This window comes from Hemitrygon akajei, chromosome 8 (assembly GCF_048418815.1).
Source record: "Hemitrygon akajei chromosome 8, sHemAka1.3, whole genome shotgun sequence".
Lineage (NCBI taxonomy): Eukaryota > Metazoa > Chordata > Chondrichthyes > Myliobatiformes > Dasyatidae > Hemitrygon > Hemitrygon akajei.
In genome coordinates this window covers 160,893,542-160,911,307 of record NC_133131.1, presented here as the reverse complement: position 1 = coordinate 160,911,307, position 17,766 = coordinate 160,893,542, and the positions used below count along the sequence as shown (strand labels likewise).

General features: G+C 43.3%; 1 protein-coding gene across 10 annotated transcripts in view; it reads left to right on the top strand.

The window, feature by feature from the left end:
* Positions 1-1,846: 1,846 nt before the first annotated feature.
* actr3b (actin related protein 3B) overlaps positions 1,847-17,766 on the top strand; it is a 95,747-nt gene continuing 79,827 nt past the window's right edge. For 3 of the 10 annotated variants that reach the window (XM_073054915.1, XM_073054913.1, XM_073054911.1), the window contains exons 1-2: positions 1,847-2,023; positions 16,084-16,139. In XM_073054915.1, coding sequence (XP_072911016.1) covers positions 16,101-16,139 — 39 coding nt within the window. In that variant the 5' untranslated portion in view covers positions 1,847-2,023; positions 16,084-16,100. Of the gene's footprint in view, positions 2,024-16,083; positions 16,140-17,766 lie in introns of those variants that run through there. The other 7 variants (XM_073054920.1, XM_073054917.1, XM_073054914.1 and 4 more) reach the window with 6 other exon arrangements.

Here is a 17,766-nt window from a genome sequence, read left to right as displayed (position 1 = left end):
TGGCCCAATCCACGTTAAGATATTATTCATCAATTCTATTTGCCTGCGTTTGACCCCAATTTCTCTAAAACTCTACAGCCACGCACCTGTTGGAGTACCTTTTAATTATTGTTAAAGTGCCTGCCTCATCTTCCTCTGGCAGCTTGTTCCATATACTGACCATCATCTGTGTGACAATGTTGCCCATCACCTTCTTATTAAATCTCACCCCTCTCATCTTAAACATGAGCCCTCTAGTTCTTGATTCTCCAACCCTGGGGAAACAGCCTATGCACATTCACCCTATCGATGCTCCCCATAATTTTATACCCTTCTTCATCACCTTTATTCACCTGCCCGCCAGTGAAACAAGTCTCAATCTGCTCAATCTCTCTCTGTGACTCAGTTCCTCAGGTCATAGAGTCATAGAACTCTACATGGTAGTGTTGGTGGTTAGGACAAGACTTTACAGTACAGGCAGCCTGGGTTCAATTCCTAGTCTCTCCAGCATCGAGGACATCTTCAATTGGTGAAGCTTCAGAAAAGCAACATCCATCAATGACCCTCATCACCCAGGACAAGCCCTCTTCTCATTGCTACCATCAGGGAGGAGGTAGAGGAGCTTGAAGGCACACGCTCATCATTTCAGGAAGAGCTTCTTCCCCTCTGCTATCAGATTTCTGAACGGCCAATGAATCCCAATGATATTAAACCTGATTCTGATTCTTGTGTCGGCCTGAAACATCGAATGTTTATTGCTCTCCATAGGCATTTGCCTGACTTGCTGATTTATAAACATAGAAAACCTACAGCACAATACAGGCCCTTCGGCCCACAAAGTTGTGCTGAACATATCCCTACCTTAGAAATTACTAGGCTTACCTATAGCCCTCTATTTTTCTTTGCTCCATGTACCTATCCAAAAGCCTCTTAAAAGACCCTATCGTATCAGCCTCCACCACCGTTGCCAGCAGCCCATTCCACGCACTCACCACTCTCTGAGTAAAAAACTTACCCCTGACATCTCCTCTGTACCTACTCCCCAGCATCTTAAACCTATGTCCTCTTGTGGCAACCATTTCAGCTTTGGGAAAAAGCCTCTGACTATCCACATGATTAATGCCTCTCATCATCTTATACACCTCTATCAGGTCACCTCTCAACATCTCTCACTCCAAGGAGAAAAGACCAAGTTCACTCAACCTATTCTCATAAGGCATGCTCCCCAATCCAGGCAACATCCTTGTAAATCTCCTCTGCACCCTTGCTATGGCTTCCATATCCTTCCTATAGTGAGTCGACCAGAACTGAGCACAGTACTCCAAGTGGGGTCTGACCACGGTCCTATATAGCTGCAATTTCCTCCAGTATTTTCTGTGTGTGTTGCAAGGTAGACAACACCATGTTCTGGGACAGGGAGTGGGTGGCAGGGCCCATTCTTTGACAGGTAGTGGGCAAGGGCAGGCACATTCTTTGACAGGTAGTGGGTAGGTGTGGACACATTCTTTGACAGGTAGTGGGTCGGGGCAGACACATTCTTTGACAGGTAGTGGATAGGGAGTCTGAAGGTGACTGGTGGTCACTGCAAAACTCTGGGACAGGGAGTGATTAGGAGGCTGTAGGGGATAGGTGGACACCACTATGATCTAGGATAAGGAATGGATGGGAGGCTGAAGGGGCAGGTGGACAACACTATATTCTGAGGCAGGAAGTGGTGGTGGGGGACAGAAAGGGACGGGTATACAACAGCATGTTCTGGGACAGGGAGTGAATTGGGGTACCGAAAGGACGGGACCACTCTGGGTCTCGCTGCCCCTCAGTGCTGCAGAATCCGGGTCGACATCGCCCCCTAGCGGCGGTGACCCCGGAAGTGCTCGGCACCTGGTTACTGCAGAGACGCGGCGGCCGGCGGCTCCATGGTCTGTCGAGGGGTTTCTCCGGCTGCTCATCTCACAGGGTAGGAGCACAGTTCCACCTGGAACCTAAAGGACTGGATCGGCATGGCCGGCTACTTACCTCCGTGTGTCATTGACTGTGGAACTGGGTGAGTCGCTGTCATGCTGGTGTGAGCGCGCTGCACGGAGGCCCCGCCCGACCGGCTGCCCAGCTGTCAATCACAGCGGCTGCCTTGGCAACGGCCGGCCGAGTGCTGGCGCGGCGGCCGCTCGCCCGTCGCGGCCCAGACTGGAAGAGCTGCGAAGGGTTGACTCTGTAGACATGGGTTTAACAGCACGTGTGCATTTGTGAGAGTTTGGTCCTTGCAGGGGAAAAAGTGGATGGAGGATGATGTAATAATGCACAAGAGATTCTGCAGATGCTGTGAACCTTGAGCGACACACACTGAGGGAACTCAGCTGGCCAGGCAGCAGCTATGAAGGGTAATAAACAGTTGACGTTTCGGGCCGAGACCCTTCATCAGGACTGTAAAGGAAAGGGGCAGTCTCACCTCTCAATTGCCAGCTTCCCCTCCCTCACCGTTTGCCCGCTTTCTTTCCAATCCTGATGAAGGGGCTCAGCCTAAAACGTCGTCTGTTTATTTCCCACCGTAGATGCTGCCTGACCTACTGAGTTCCTCCAGCATTTTGTGTGGAATGTAATATTGTGTTTTGTTTAAATCTGTTAATTCCTAGAACTGTAAGCAGCAAATGTACAGGCAGAATCAAATTTCACACTTCATGTGCATAATCTTGCATTTGATAGTGATTTGATAAAGATAATTGCCTCGTACTATATGCATTTGTCAATTGCGGTTCAATTGTCTTGCATGCTGTGAAAAGCTTGTTTGAGCAGTATGTGGGACAAGGTTATTATTGTATCTTAGTACATGTGACAATAATAAACCAATAACAATACTAGTTGGCAACAGTCTTTTTGGGTTCTAGTGATTTGAACTGACAAGCTTGGTTTATGCTCCAGTCCAACTGAGTGAGTATAGCAGCATTTTTGGAGCAACCTGTTCGTTGAAATGTTAAACCCAGGCCCCAATGATTTCCATGGATAAATATATTTATCCCCAATCAGCAATACTTAAAATATATCAATTGTTCGTGATCACAATGTGTGTAAATTGATTCTTGAGTTCCTTGTATTAAAACAAGGACTGAACTTCAGAACTCTTTCGTTGGTTGTAGAGTTTTTTGGGATGTTGGGTAACCAGAATCCAAGTTTCTGTTTTCAGATCATGTAAATAGAATTACAAAAAAAAAATTGGATTTCTAGCATCTGTCATATCTTATCTGTTCATTGTTTTAATGAAGGTTCCTGATTGTATTTTGAGTTACATCTTTGAGTGTCCTCACGAACATTCCCATAAGCAGAGATGCACCAAGTATACACAAATCTAAAAGTCAAGGTTGATATATTTGAAATAGGACAATAGCTCTATTTGTCACAAATAAATTAAAATGGTTCCGGGATTGAAAGGCTTATCAATATGAAGAGCTTTTGATGGCTGTGGGCCTGTACTCACTGGAATTCAGAAGAATGAGCAATGATCTCTTTGAAATCTATTGAATGCTGAAAGGCCTTGATAGAGTGAATGTGCAGAGGATGTGGAGCGGATGTGGGAGAGTCTAAGACCAGAGGACACTGCTTCAGAATAGAGGGACATCCATTTAGAAAAGAGATGAGGAGGAATTTCTTTAGCCAGAGAGTGGTGAATCTGTGGAATTCATTGCCACAAGCAGCTGTGGAGGCCAAAACATTGGGTATCTTTAAGGCAGAAGTTGATAGATGCTTGATGAGTCGGAGCATGAAGGGATAAGAGGAGAAGGTCGGATATTGGGGCTGAGAGGGACATGGTGAAATGGCGGAGCAGACTCGATGGGCCAAATGGCCTTATTTGCTCCTATATCTTATGCTCTTATGGTCTTAAACATACGCCGAGGTGCATCATTTGTGTCAAAGCAAATAAGCGAGGATTGAACAGGGCAGCCTGTAAGTGTTGCCGTGGTGCTGTTGCCTACATGATGTGCACAACTCACGAACCTTAACCATATGTCTTTGGACAGTGAGAGGTAAGCAGAGCACCTGGAGGGAAAAACATGAGGTCCCGGAGGGAACATACAAACTCCTCACACACAGTGGTGAGAATTGAACCTCGATCTTCTTAGGTTTCACTGTTGTTGTGAAATCTTCAGTTGCTATTCAGGATCCAGATTTATTTATCATGTGTACACCAAATAGAGAGTGAAATGTACCATTTGCATTAACAACCAACACACGCAAGCATGCAAGTGTCACCACATGTTGCAGAATCAGAATAGCATCCCTAAATTTGATATCTCACCTCCTAGCTCTCCCCTTTAAATCTCCCATCTTTTGACAGTGCTTTTGATTATCTGCTTAAGATCTTTTGTGCGGCTGATGTGAAGTATCTTGAGACGTTTTGCCAAGTTAAAGTTGTATTCTGCCAGCAGAATTGGTGGATAGGGGTTCAATTTCAACACTTGAGAAGTTTGGACAGGTACATGGATGGGAGGGGTATCGAGGGTCTGGGTGCAGGTTGATTAATAGTTTGTCACAGACTAAATGGGCCAAAGGGCCTGTCTCTGTCCTGTAGTGTTTTGTGACTTTGACTCTGTGAAGCAGAGGCTCCCAACCTGGGGTCCATGGACCCCTTGGTTAATGGCAGGGGTCCATGGCGTAAAAACGGTTGGGAAGCCCTGCTCTAGAGAGAGGTAGATGCAATTACATGAAGAATCAGCCGAGCTGGCGACAGTAAAGGCTATTGTGCTGAATATCAGCTGCATCATCTGCTGAGCTATTCAAGTGTGGCAACTTTGGCGTCTTCTAAATTAAAGTGGCACATAGCCCTGTCCTCGAAAATGAGGACAAATCCAGTCCTGATTTATCAGCTGTAAGGCCTTAGAATGAACAGTTGACAGAGATGCCAACGAGTGCTTTTTCAATAATATCCTTGGGGTACAACCAACAACTAAAAACAGAAATGCCGCGTTTGCCTTTACAGAGAATGTGGAACGTAACAGCATATTACATGCTCTTCAGCCCACAGAATTGTGCTGACCTTTTAACCTACTCTAAAATCCATTTAACTTTTCCCTCCCACATAGCCCTCCATTTTCCTGTGTCTATCTAAGAGTCCCTTAAATGTCCCTAATGTATCTCTCACCTCCCCTGGCAGTGCATTCCACGTTCTTACTACTCTATTTCTGACATCTCCCCTAAACTTTACACCACTCACCTTAAAAGGATGGCTTCTGGGATTAGCTACTGCAGTCTTGGGGAAACCGCCAACATTCCCTCCTATACCTTCCTTCAATCACCTTAAAATTGGGCCCTCTAGTTTTAGCCCTTGCTACCCCGAGAAAAGGCACAAGCAGTCCACTCTGTCTGTGCCTCTTATCATCTTATACCCTTCTATCATGTCAGCTCTCATCCTTCCTCATTCCAAAGAGAAAGGCCTTAGCTCAGTCAGCCATTCCTCATCAGACTTGGTCTCTAATTGAAGCAGCATCCATGGTAGCATAGCGGTTATCACGGTTATCACAGATAGGGGCGGCGGAGTTCAGTGATGAATTCCCATGTCATCTGTAAGAAGACTGTATGTCGTCCCCATGGAATGTGCAGGTTTTCTCTGGGTGTCCGATTTTCTCTCTCAGTCCAAAGACAAACTGCTTAGTAGGTTAATTGGTCATTATAAGTTGTCCCTTGATTAGCTTTGGATTAAATGGGTTGTTGCTGAGCTCAAAGGGCTTATTCTGTACTGTATTTCACTAAATAAACCTCCTCTGCATCCTCTCTAAATCTTCCACGTCCTTCCTGTAATGCGGTGACCAGAACTGAATATAGTATTCCTTTAATGGGAGGAGATTAATATAGAAAAATAAGGAAGTCATTAGAATTATGATGAGTTTTGTTGAGATGCTGCTGGTATTAAAGATAAATAATGGTTAAATTAAGTAAATCAGTAAGGCATCCAAGTGTGAAATGTTGACCTGACGGTGGCATATTTTTTCATGAATTGGAGAGATAAGGACTGCTCAATCCCTGAATGTATATCCTGTATTGTTTGGGAATTTGGGCTGCCTCTTACATCCCCACAGCGTAATCATGTGGAGGGAGAATGAATGGATGAATGTCAGGAATGCAAAGACAAAGGACAGAGTGCAGCAATGCCTTGAGTATGTCACGTTATGTAGAAAATAGACCAGTACAGCACGTGAACAGGCCATTTGTCCTCTGATGTTTGCTTGTTCTTATTTAGAACAGCCCTTCTGATGAATGAGTTGTGCCAGCTGCCTGTTTAACCCTAGCCTAATCACAGGACAATTTACATTGACCAATTAACTTACTAATTGGTACGTTTTTGGACAGTGAGAGAAAACCTACGCGGTTCATGGGGAGAACATACAAACTCTTTACAGAGGGTGCTGGAATTGAACTGCAAACTCCGGAGTGCCCTGAGTTGTAATAGCATCATATTAACTGCTACGCTATCATACTGTTGTGCTGAACTAATTAAACTTGATGCCTAATGAAACTAATCCTTTGTACGTGTCTGTTCATTCTCTGTACGTTCTTGTGCTTATCTAAGAGCTTATTAAATGCTTCAGAGAAAACAGCACATGTTTATTAACAGCAGTGATTCCTGCAAGTGGAGGAAATGCTACAACTGCCCCCTCACCTCCATTCAGGGCCCTAAACACTGCACCTGTGAATCTGTTGGGGTGGTCAACTCTATTCAGCGCTCCTAGTGCAGCTTCATCTTTACTGGTGAGACTTGACGCAGACTGGAGGACCGCTTTATTGTGCTCCTTCACTCCATTCGCACAAAGCAGGATTTCCTGGTGGCCAACCACTTTAATTAAACTTCCCATTCTTGCACACTCAGTTTGGAGGGGCATCGCCTCATATTCCCATTTGGGTAGTCTCCAAACTGATGGCATGAACATCGATTTCTAAAACTTCTGATAAATCTTTCCCTTTCCATATTCTTCAATTCTCCACTCTGTCCCCATTCTTACTGCTTCTCCTCCTTACCTCTCTTGGTGCCTGTCCTCTTTCTCTTTCTTCCATGGTCTACTCTTTTTTGCTATCAGAATCTTTCTTCTCCAACCTTTTATCTGTTTCATCTATCATCTCTCAGCTTCTTACTTCATCCACCCTCCCCCAGCCATCTGGCTTCACTTATCACCTTCTGGGTTGTACTCCTTCCCCTCCCACTATCTTCTTATTCTGGCTTCTACCCCTTCTTTTTCAGTCCTGTTGAAGGGTCTCGGCCTGAAATGTCAACTATTTATTCATAATAGTGAATGCCTTTCTTCTGAGTTCCTCCTGCATTTTCTGTGATTTCCAGCACCTGCAGAATCTGTTGTGTTTTCAAGTTTGTTCAACCTCTCATGGTAGCTCACGTCCTCTAATCCAGGCAGCATCTTGGTAAATCCCGTCTATACCCTTTCCAAAGCCCTCACATCCTTCCTGTAGTGGTGTAATCTGAACGGAATGCAAGATTTCATATGCTCCTTAATTAAGAGTTTTATAGAGCTGCCATATAACTTGAGTCGAAGTCAGTGCCTCAACTAATAAAAGCAAGCATGCCATTTGCCTATTTTTCCAACCTTTTCAAGATCCCTCAACATCAACACTGTAAAGGAATTGCCATTAAAGGCATACTTACCATTACATTTGATTTCCTAAAGTGCAACACCTTACATTTGGCTGGAGTAAACTCTGCCTGCCATTCCTCCACTGTAACTGATCTGCAAACAGTGGCCACTTTATAAGGTACCTCTAAAGTGGCCACAGACTGTATGTGCTCTTTTGCACATGTAGCCCATCTACTTCAAGGTTCAATGTGTTGTATGTTCAGAGATGCTCTTCTGCACACCACTGTTGTGTGGTTACTTGACTTCCTGTCAGCTTGAACTGGTCTGGCCGTTCTCTTCTGACCTCTCTCATTAACTGCTGCTTACTGGGATTTTTTTTTTTTGTTTTTTGCACCGTTCTTTGTAAACTCTAGAGACTGTTCTGTGTGAAAATCCAGGAGATCAGCAGTTTTTGAGCTACTCAAACCACCCTGTCTGGCACCAACAACCATTCCATGGTCAGAATCACTTAGATCACATTTCTTCCTCTTTCTGATGTTTGGTCTGAACAACTGAACCCCTTGACCATGTCTGCATGCATTTATGCATTGAGTTGCTGTCACATGATTGGCTGATTAGATATTTGCATTAATGAGCAGGTGTACCTAATAAAGTGGCCACTAAGTCTATATCACGAATAGCAGAGCTTCTAGTGCAAATCCCTGCAAAAACACAGGGATTTCCAGCCAGAATAAGCCCTGTTGGCCACAGTCTTCTATGACAGACTATGAACACTACCTCACTTCTCTCTTTTTGAACTTATTATTTATTTTTATATTTTGTATTGTATGTTACAGTTATATAAGACCTTGGTCAGACCCCACTTGGAGAACTGTGCTCAGTTTTGGTCACCTCACTACAGGAAGGATGTGGATACTATAGAGAGAGTGCAGAGGAGATTTACAAGGCTCTCGCCTGGATTGGAGGGCATACCTTATGAGAATAGGCTGAGTGAACTTGGCCTTTTCTCCTTGGAGCAATGGAGGATGAGAGGGGACATGATAAAGATGTATAAGATAATGAGAGGCATTGATCGTGTGGATAGCAGAGACTTTTTCCCAGGACTGAAATGGCTAACATGAGGAAGTACAATTTTAAGGTGCTTAGGTACAGAGGGGCTGTCAGGGATAAGTTTTTCACACAGAGAGTGGTGAGTGCATGGAATGCACTGCCAGCAACAGTCGTGGAGGTGGATACAATAGGGTCTTTTAAGAGACTCTTAGATAGGTACACAGAGCTCAGAAAAATAGAGGGCTATGCGGTAGGGTAATTCTAGGCAGTTTCTAGAGTTGGCTACATGGTTGACACAACATTGTGGGCTAAAGAGCTTATAATGTGCTGTAGATTTCTATGTTCTATGTATTTTTTAGTAATTTTTAATGTATTGCACTGTACTGCGGCCACAAAACAACAAATTTCACGACATATGTCAGTGATAATAAACCTTATTTTGATTTTGTGTCTGATTCTATGGGAGAGTCAATTCTGAATCCGAACTGCCAGGATCCCATGGACCTCAAGCTCCTGGATGAGTAATGTTTCAGCCGGAGCCAAGCCTGTGGTAACTACATGACATTGGAATAGAAAGGGCATGGAGAGCTCTGGTACTAGTGGATAGAGTATTTAAGAGGAAGATGCAAATGAATGGCTGGCTCAAGAGAAAGGTTTTAAATTTCTGTCACAATGGGAACAATTCTTAGACAAGGCAAAACCTATATAAGCTGGATAAGTGAGATCTCGGGAGGGCCAGGGAACATAGTCTTGCAGGGAGGACTGCTGGTGTTGTGGGGTGGGTTTGGGAAGTTAACAGTAGATTTTGTAGGGAGAGTGACAAATATGGATGCAAACAGTCATGATTTATCCAATGAGCCTGGAAGTCAGGGAAGAATGCAAATATCAGAAATCTGGAGAGAAAGGGAAAAATGGGATTAAAATATGAAAAAGTGGATAAATTCGCAACACAAGAGACTCTGTGGACGCTGGAAATCCAGAGCAACTCACACAAAATGCTGGAGGAACTCAGCAGGTCAGCAGCATCTATAGAAGTGAATAAACTATTGATACTTTGAGCTGAGACCCTTCATCAGGACTGGAAAGGAAGGGTGAAGGTGTCAGGATAAAAAGATGGAGGGAGATGGAGGACAAGCTGGAAGGTGATGGCGGTAAATCACCAAGCCTGAATTAATTACAGTTTGGACTTTTAAAATGGGGAAAAAAAGAGGAAATAACATAGGGTCTGTCATTTTCCGGTTCCCTTTTGGCTGAGCTGTGGCCCTAGAGACTGCTGTTTGAGATATTGCTTAAAAATAAATGTTTACCCATCTAAGACAGAAGTGATGTGCATATTTTTTTCTCGTGAGTTTTTGGATTCTCTTTCGCAAGGAACGGAGGAAGCAGTGTTTTGGCATATTTTTAAAGCAGAGTTAGATAGATTCTTGATAAGGGGATGGATGTTTACCAGGGCAGGATTGCAGAGTTGAGGCTACAATCAGATACTCTATTCTGTGATCTTATTGATTGTCACAACAGGCTTGAGAAGAGTCCCACTTCTGTTCCTAATTTATCTGTTTGCATGGAAGATGAGTAATATGGTACTGATTCTTTTTCATAAAAAAACAGAAAGGGCTCAATCTAGTAATTATGGAGCAGTCATCCAGCATATGTGGTATATAAGTTATTGGAAAAATTTTTGGTGGGCAAAAAAAAAATCAGCATATAGGAAAGGGCAGATTAATCAAGGTAAGTAAGCTTGGATTTATTAAAGTAAATTGTGTATGATTTTCGTTTCATGCAGTAACAAAGGTATGCAGTTACAGAAGAAACAAAGTTGACAAATACAGGTAATGAATTTCATGTAGTCTATCTGGATTTTAGCAAAGTGACTAAGTCCATTGATGAGGAAAGAAAGTCCTGATGAAGGGTCTCGGCCCTATCTAGTCCTTTCAACATTTGGTAGGTTTCAATGAGATCCCCTCGCATTCTTCTAAATTCCAGTGAGTACAGGCCCAAAGCTGCCAAACGCTCCTCATATGCTAACCCTTTCATTCCCTAGCTCATCCTTGTGAACCTCCTCTGCACTCTCTCCAATGACAACACATCCTTTCTGAGATATGGGGCCCAAAACTGTTCACAATACTCCAAGTGTGGCCTGACCAGTGTCTTATAAAGGCTCAGCATTATCTCCTTGCTTTTATATTCTATTCCCCTTGATGGAAATGAGACAAAGTTTCTCCGAACCTGGGTGTGAAGCACAGAACGGAGCAGAATTAGGCCATCTGGATTTAGAATATCATTCCTTTATGATTTAAGAATATCATTACTTCAAGTTGCATACTATTTTGACTTGTCATTCCTTTATGTTGGAATTCCAGATGAAATTCTTAATGACATTTTTGGTGAACCTTCACCACAGAGATGACAGTGGTTCAAGAAGGTCATTCATTTCCACTTTTTTGAAACTAGTGATGAGGGTTAAATGTCAGATTTGCCACTGAGGCTATCATATGAGAATTACTGTTTGAAAAGCAAAGTATTTAAAAGAATAAGATGTTGTAATGACCCCAAACAGATTTTAATGGGTGGTATACTAGGGAGTAAAAATGGGGAAAACACATCAGTGGTTGGGCTTGTAGTTTAGAAAAAAGAAAAATAGTAAACACAAGAAATTCTGCAGATGTTGGAAATCCAGAGCAACACACGCAAAATGCTGGAGGAACTCAGCCAGTCCATGGAAATGAATAGACAGTTGATGTTTTGGGCCGAAGCCCATCTTCAGGACTGGAAAGAAAGGGGAAAGAGGCCAGAATAAAAAGGTGGGGAGGGAGAGGAAGGCTAGCTGGAAAGTGATAGGTGAAGCCAGGTGGGTAGGAAAGGTAAAGGGCTGGAGATGATAGGGGAGAAAAGTGGTCTTTGGGTTAAAGGGAAGGAGGAGGGGGCACCAAGTGGAGCTGGTGGGCAGGTGAGAAGAGGTAAGATGCCAGAGTGGGGAATAGGAGAAGATGGGAGGGGGAGGGGAATTTTTTTTTACCGGAAGGAGAAATTGACATTCATGTCATCAGGTTGGAGGCTACGCAGACAGAATATAGTGTTGCTCATCCTGAGCGTGGACTGTTTGTGGCACCAACATGTCTGAATGGAAGCGGGAATGGGAATTAAAATGCTTTGTCACTGGGAAGTTCTGCTTTTGGCAGATGGAGCAGAGGTGCTTGATGAAGAGGTCTCCCAGTTTATGATGTTTCTCACCAATGTAGAGGATGCCGCATCTAGAGTGCGGGACACAATAGACGGCCCCAGCAGCTTTGCAGGTGAAGTGTTGCCTCACCTGGAAGGTCTGCTTGGGGCTCTGAATGGAGGTTGTAGTTGTTGGAGGTCAGTTACCCCTTCCTAGTGACAACACACCAGAAGAGTTCTAAACCCTTCCACTACTTCACCAATTACCTTCTTTTCCTCATAAAGGCACTGGTGGGGGCAAATTTGGAGTATTGTTTGCAGTTCTAGTCACGTACCCAAAGGAAAGATATCAATTAGATTAAAAGAGTACTGAAAAAATGTACAAGGATGTTGCTTCGGCCTGATGATCTGTTTTATAGGGGAAATTTGAATAGACTAGAACTTTATTCCCTGGAATGTAGGAGAATAAGAGGAGATTTGATAGAGGTCTACAAAATTATGAGGGGTATAGATAAATGCAAACAGGCATTTTCCACTGAGCAACGCACACAAAATGCTGGAGGAACTCAGCAGGCCAGGCAACATCTATGGAAAAGAGTATAGTTGGTATTCCTCCAGCATTTTGTGTGTCTTGCTCGGAATTGCAGATTTTTTCTTGTTTTCCACTGAGGTTGGGTTGGACTAGAACTAGAAGTCATGGGTGAAATGTGAAAGATGAAATGTTTAAGGGGAACATGACGTGGAACTTCTTCACTCAGAGGGTGGTCAGAGAATCAGCAGAAGTGGTGGGTATGGGGTCGATTTCAATGTTTAAGAGAAATTTGGATAGTACATGGATGGGAGGGTGTGGACAGTGAGATTATCTATCCACTCTGGCATTCAATTGTAATACCATCGGGAAATCCACCATCTTCAACACTTTGGGTGTCCCCATTGACCAGAAACTCAACTGTACAAGTCACTTACAGTACTGTGCAAAAGTCTGAGGCACATATATATAACTAGGGTGCCTAAGACTTTTGCACAGTACTGTATTTATCAGGGTGGCATGGATGTAGACACGCCCAGCCCTGAGGCACCGGACAAGGTAATTTGATACCAAACAATTGGTTTATTGATCATTACAAAATATCTCTCTGGTGCTTCCTGCTCCCTTCCCTCTCTCTTCCCCTTTTCCCAATCATGATTCCCCTCTCCCTGCCCCCTTCCATCTCTCAGTCCACAATAGAGACCCATATCAGAATCAGGTTTATCATCACTAACTTATTTCATGATTTTTTTTGTGGTAACAGTACAGTGCAGTACATAAATTTACTACAGTACTGTGCAAAAGTCTTAGGCACCCTGACTGCACTGTAAATGTAGAGCTAAAAGAGCAGGTGAAAGGTAAGATGTTCTGTGGCAACAGACTTTTTTTTATCCTGACAGCATATGGTCCTCTCACCATTTACAAGGCGCAATCAGGGAATAGTCTCCAGTTACCTGGATGAGTATATCTCAGCTCAGACTCATCCAGGGCAAAGCTGTTGCCTGATTGGCAATCTATCCACTGCCATAAATGTATATTTCCCACCACTACCAGCAGTGTGTGCCATCTACAAAATGCACTGATGTTACTCAAATGGATGGCTGTGACAATTCCTTTAAAATCCAAGTCCTAGATCACAAAAAAAATTACATAGGCATTAAGCAGATGTGAAAATCACCACATGCCATCTGCCCTCCCAGTTGCACATAACCCTGATTGGGGAACATGTAGCTGAGTTGAAGACCTGGAGCTCCCTGTCAACTACTATGTAGAAATGCCTTCATCAGAAGAACATCGGTTGTTCAGTTTGGGGGCCTCCTTCTCCTCCTCATGGCCAATCAGGGGTGGGAAATAATTTTGGCCTCGTCAGTGATCCCTGATCCAAAAATTGGGCAAGTCAAAAATGGTTTAAAGTTAGTTAAGTGTGACATTGTAATGTTGCAATTAATATTTTTTTCTTGCCTCATATGAAATGAGTAATAATAGTAGATTCTTCAATCTCTGAATAATTTAATACTCTGATTGTTTTTTTAAACTATGTATTGGTGTAATTATGATTTTAATAATGATTTATTTGAAAATCAAATTAGTTATGACCCTTCAGGGTCAGTGCGGTAATAATTAGCAGTGATAAAATTACACTGATGCAGATTGAATAAAATTTTGAATAACGAGAAGCAAAATGCACTGTGTTAGATTAAAATAATTTTGATCCCAAATTTGAACCATTAGAATTTTGTGAGAGCTATTTAATGCAGTTGTCCTTTTGCCCTTCCCCTGTTGTAATCCCGTAATCACGTGAGATTTTCATTAGGATTTGGTTACCGCATGAACATTGTCCACACTACCGTGTCTGTCCTGGTGATAATACACCATTTAACCTTACTGTTCCAATTTTGCTCCTTTTTGCTTATCTGGCTTTACCTTAAATGCACCCATGATATTAAATACACAGAAAGTTCTACTTGTGGGGTATTATGCTTTTACCTCAAGTTAGTTCTAAATCATTAATTATTTCGTATTCCTGACCCTGCAGGTAGAAACTTCTCTATGTTCAATGTTCTTTTGCTGGATTATTTTGAAATGATATCTTAGATTATTTTGCAGCAGGAGGAAAGATTAAAAGAATGAGGTGGTGATTATAGGTACGTTTTTACTACTGTCATCAACTTCCCATGCAAAAGTCCTGCATAGTAAATACACACAATTACATGCTACATTCCAAAACAAAACAAAGTCTGCAGATGCTGGAATTCCAAAGCAACACATACAAAATGCTGGAGGAACTCACAGGTCAGACAATTTCTATAGAAATGAATAAACAGTCGATGTTTTGGGCCGAGACCCTTTTTCAGGACTGGAAAGGAAGGGGGAAGTTGCCAGAATTAAAAGGTGAGGGGGGGGGAAACGAGAGGAAGACAGATAGCTAGAAGGTGATAGGTGAAGCCCGCTGGGTAGGAAATATAAAGTGGAGTGGTAGGTATCTGATAGGAGAGGAGAGTGGACCATGGGATAAAAGGAAAGGAGGAGGGGCATCAGGAGGAGGTGATAGAGAAGTGAGAAGAGGTAAGAGGCCAGAGTGGAGACTAGAAGAAGAGGGGAGGAGAGTTTTTTTTTACCAGAAGGAGAATCAATATTCATGCTATGAGGTTGGAGGCTACCCAGATGTAATATAAGGTGTTGTTCCTCCATCCTGAGGGTGGCCTCACCTTCGCACAAGAGGAGGCCATGGACTATTTCTGTAGACGCTGCCTAACCTGCTGAGTTCCTCGAGCATTTTGTGTGTGTTGCTTCATTCAAATACCTCTTCTGAGATATAACAAAGGATTTATATTTATATAGAATATAAACACAAAGAAGTAATGCTGTGGTTTTATAAGGCATTAGTCAGACCACACATGGCAGGAATGTGGGCAGCACTGGGCTTCTTATCTAAGAAAGGAACTCTGTCATGGATGGTCCCAAACCTGGATGTGAAAGGAGGAGGTTTGGACTTGGGGCTAGCCACCCCATCACACAAAAACCCAGAGCTACAGAAACACCAACAGAAGCACAAAGATATCATCCTTGGGAGAGGAAGGATCTTGCAAGATGGGCTATACCTGGCGACAGCTTGAAAGACTGGCCCAGGACAGGGGACTCGAGTGAGCTGCTGTCAGCGGCCTATGCCCCAGTAGGAGTGATGCCTTAAGAAGAAGAAGAATCAGAGAAGGATTGTGCTGGTATTGGAGAAGATCCAGTGGAGGTTCACGACAATAATCCTGGGAGTGGCAGGGTTAACGTATGAGGTGCGTTTGATGGCTTTGAGGCTTTACTCACTGGAATTTAGAAGAATGAGGGGGAGAATCCCATTGAATATTGAAAGACCTAGTTAGAGTGGATGTGGAGAAGATGTTCAAGCAACACACGCAAAATGCTGGAAGAAACTCAGCAGGCCAGGCAGCATCTACGGAAAAAAAGTACAGTGAATGTTTCAGGCCGAAAACATTCGTTGACTGTACTTTCTGTTCTTTTTTTCCATAGATGCTGCCTGGCTTGCTGAGTTCCTCCAGCATTTTGTGTGTTGCTTGGATTTTTAGTATCTACAGATTTTCTCTTGTTTGTGGAGAGGATGTTTCTTATTTTGGGAGTCTAGGACAAGAGGGACAGCTTCAAAGCTGCTTCTATTGGCACATATATTTTATGGAAAACACAGTAAAATAGACATTCCCTCCTTACTAATCTGGTTATATGAAAGATAAAGACTAAGTCTATGTTTCTTTTTCTTTCTCTCTTTCTGCCTCCCTGTCTTTTCCTCAGCTATACAAAGCTTGGCTATGCAGGTAACACAGAACCACAGTTCATCATTCCTTCATGTAAGTACTATGAAAGACTTTTAAACAAATATTTTCAGAGCTCTTTCACAGTTTTATTCTAATTATGCCCCCTAGAATAGTTTTAGTCTAATGACATAATGTTTTTTTAATGTAGAGGATAAATACAACCTAAATCTTTTCATTTGTATCTGCTCCACTGTGTAAGACTATTAAATAGTTCCTTAGATTGTGAGGTCAACAATAAATTGGACTCTTGACTCACACGGTAGGCTTATTCAGAATGTCAGAAGGCATGGGATCCAGGGAAGTTTGGCCAGGTGGATTCAGAATTGGCTTGCCCCCAGAAAGCAGAGGGTCGTGGTGGAGGGAGTACATTCAGATTGCAGGGTTGTGACTAGTGGTGTCCCACAAGGATTGGTTCTAGGACCTCTACTTTTCGTGATTTTTATTAACGACCTGGATGTGGGGGTAGAAGGGTGGGTTGACAAATTTGCAGATGACACAAAGGTTGGTGGTGTTGTGGATAGTGTAGAGGATTGTTGAAGATTGCAGAGAGACATTGATAGGATGCAGAAATGGGCTGAGAAGTGGCAGATGGAGTTCAACCCAGAGAAGTGTGAGGTGGTACACTTTGGAAGGACAAACTCCAAGGCAGAGTACAAAGTAAATGGCAGGATACTTGGTAGTGTGGAGGAGCAGAGGGATCTGGGGGTACATGTCCACAGATCCCTGAAAGTTGCCTCACAGGTAGATAGGGTAGTTAAGAAAGCTTATGGGGTGTTAGCTTTCATAAGTCGAGGGATAGAGTTTACGAGTCACGAGGTAATGATGCAGCTCTATAAAACTTTGTTTAGGCCACACTTGGAGTACTGTGTCCATTTCTGATCACCTCACTATAGGAAGGATGTGGAAGCATTGGAAAGGGTACAGAGGAGATTTACCAGGATGCTGCCCGGTTTAGAGAGTATGCATTATGATCAGAGATTAAGGGAGCTAGGGCTTCACTCTTTGGAGAGAAGGGGGATGAGAGGAGACATGATAGAGGTATACAAGATATTAAGAGGAATTGATAGAGTGGACAGCCAGCGCCTCTTCCCCAGGGCACCACTGCTCAATACAAGAGGACATGGCTTTAAGGTAAGGGGAGGGAAGTTCAAGGGGGATATTAGAGGAAGGTTTTTTCCATTGAGAGTAGGGGAGATTCAAACAAGAGGACATGATTTGAGAGTTAGGGGGCAAAAGTTTAAGGGTAACATGAGTGGGAATTTCTTTACTGAGAGAGTGGTAGCTGTGTGGAATGAGCTTCCAGTAGAAGTGGTAGAGGCAGGTTTGGTATTGTCATTTAAAGTAAAATTGGATAGGTATATGGACAGGAAGGGAATGGAGGGTTATGGGCTGAGTGCGGGCCAGTGGGACTAGGTGAAAGTAAGCGTCGGCACGGACTAGAAGGGCTGAGATGGCCTGTTTCCGTGCTGTAATTGTTATATGGTTATACTCAGAGAGTGGTTGGTGCATGGAATGCACTGCCTGAGTCAGTGGTGGAGGCAGATACACTAGTGAAGTTTAAGAGACTACTAGACAGGTATATGGAGGAATTTAAGGTGGGGGGTATATGGGAGGCAGGTTTTAAGGGTCGGCACAGCATTGTGGGCTGAAGGGCCTGTAC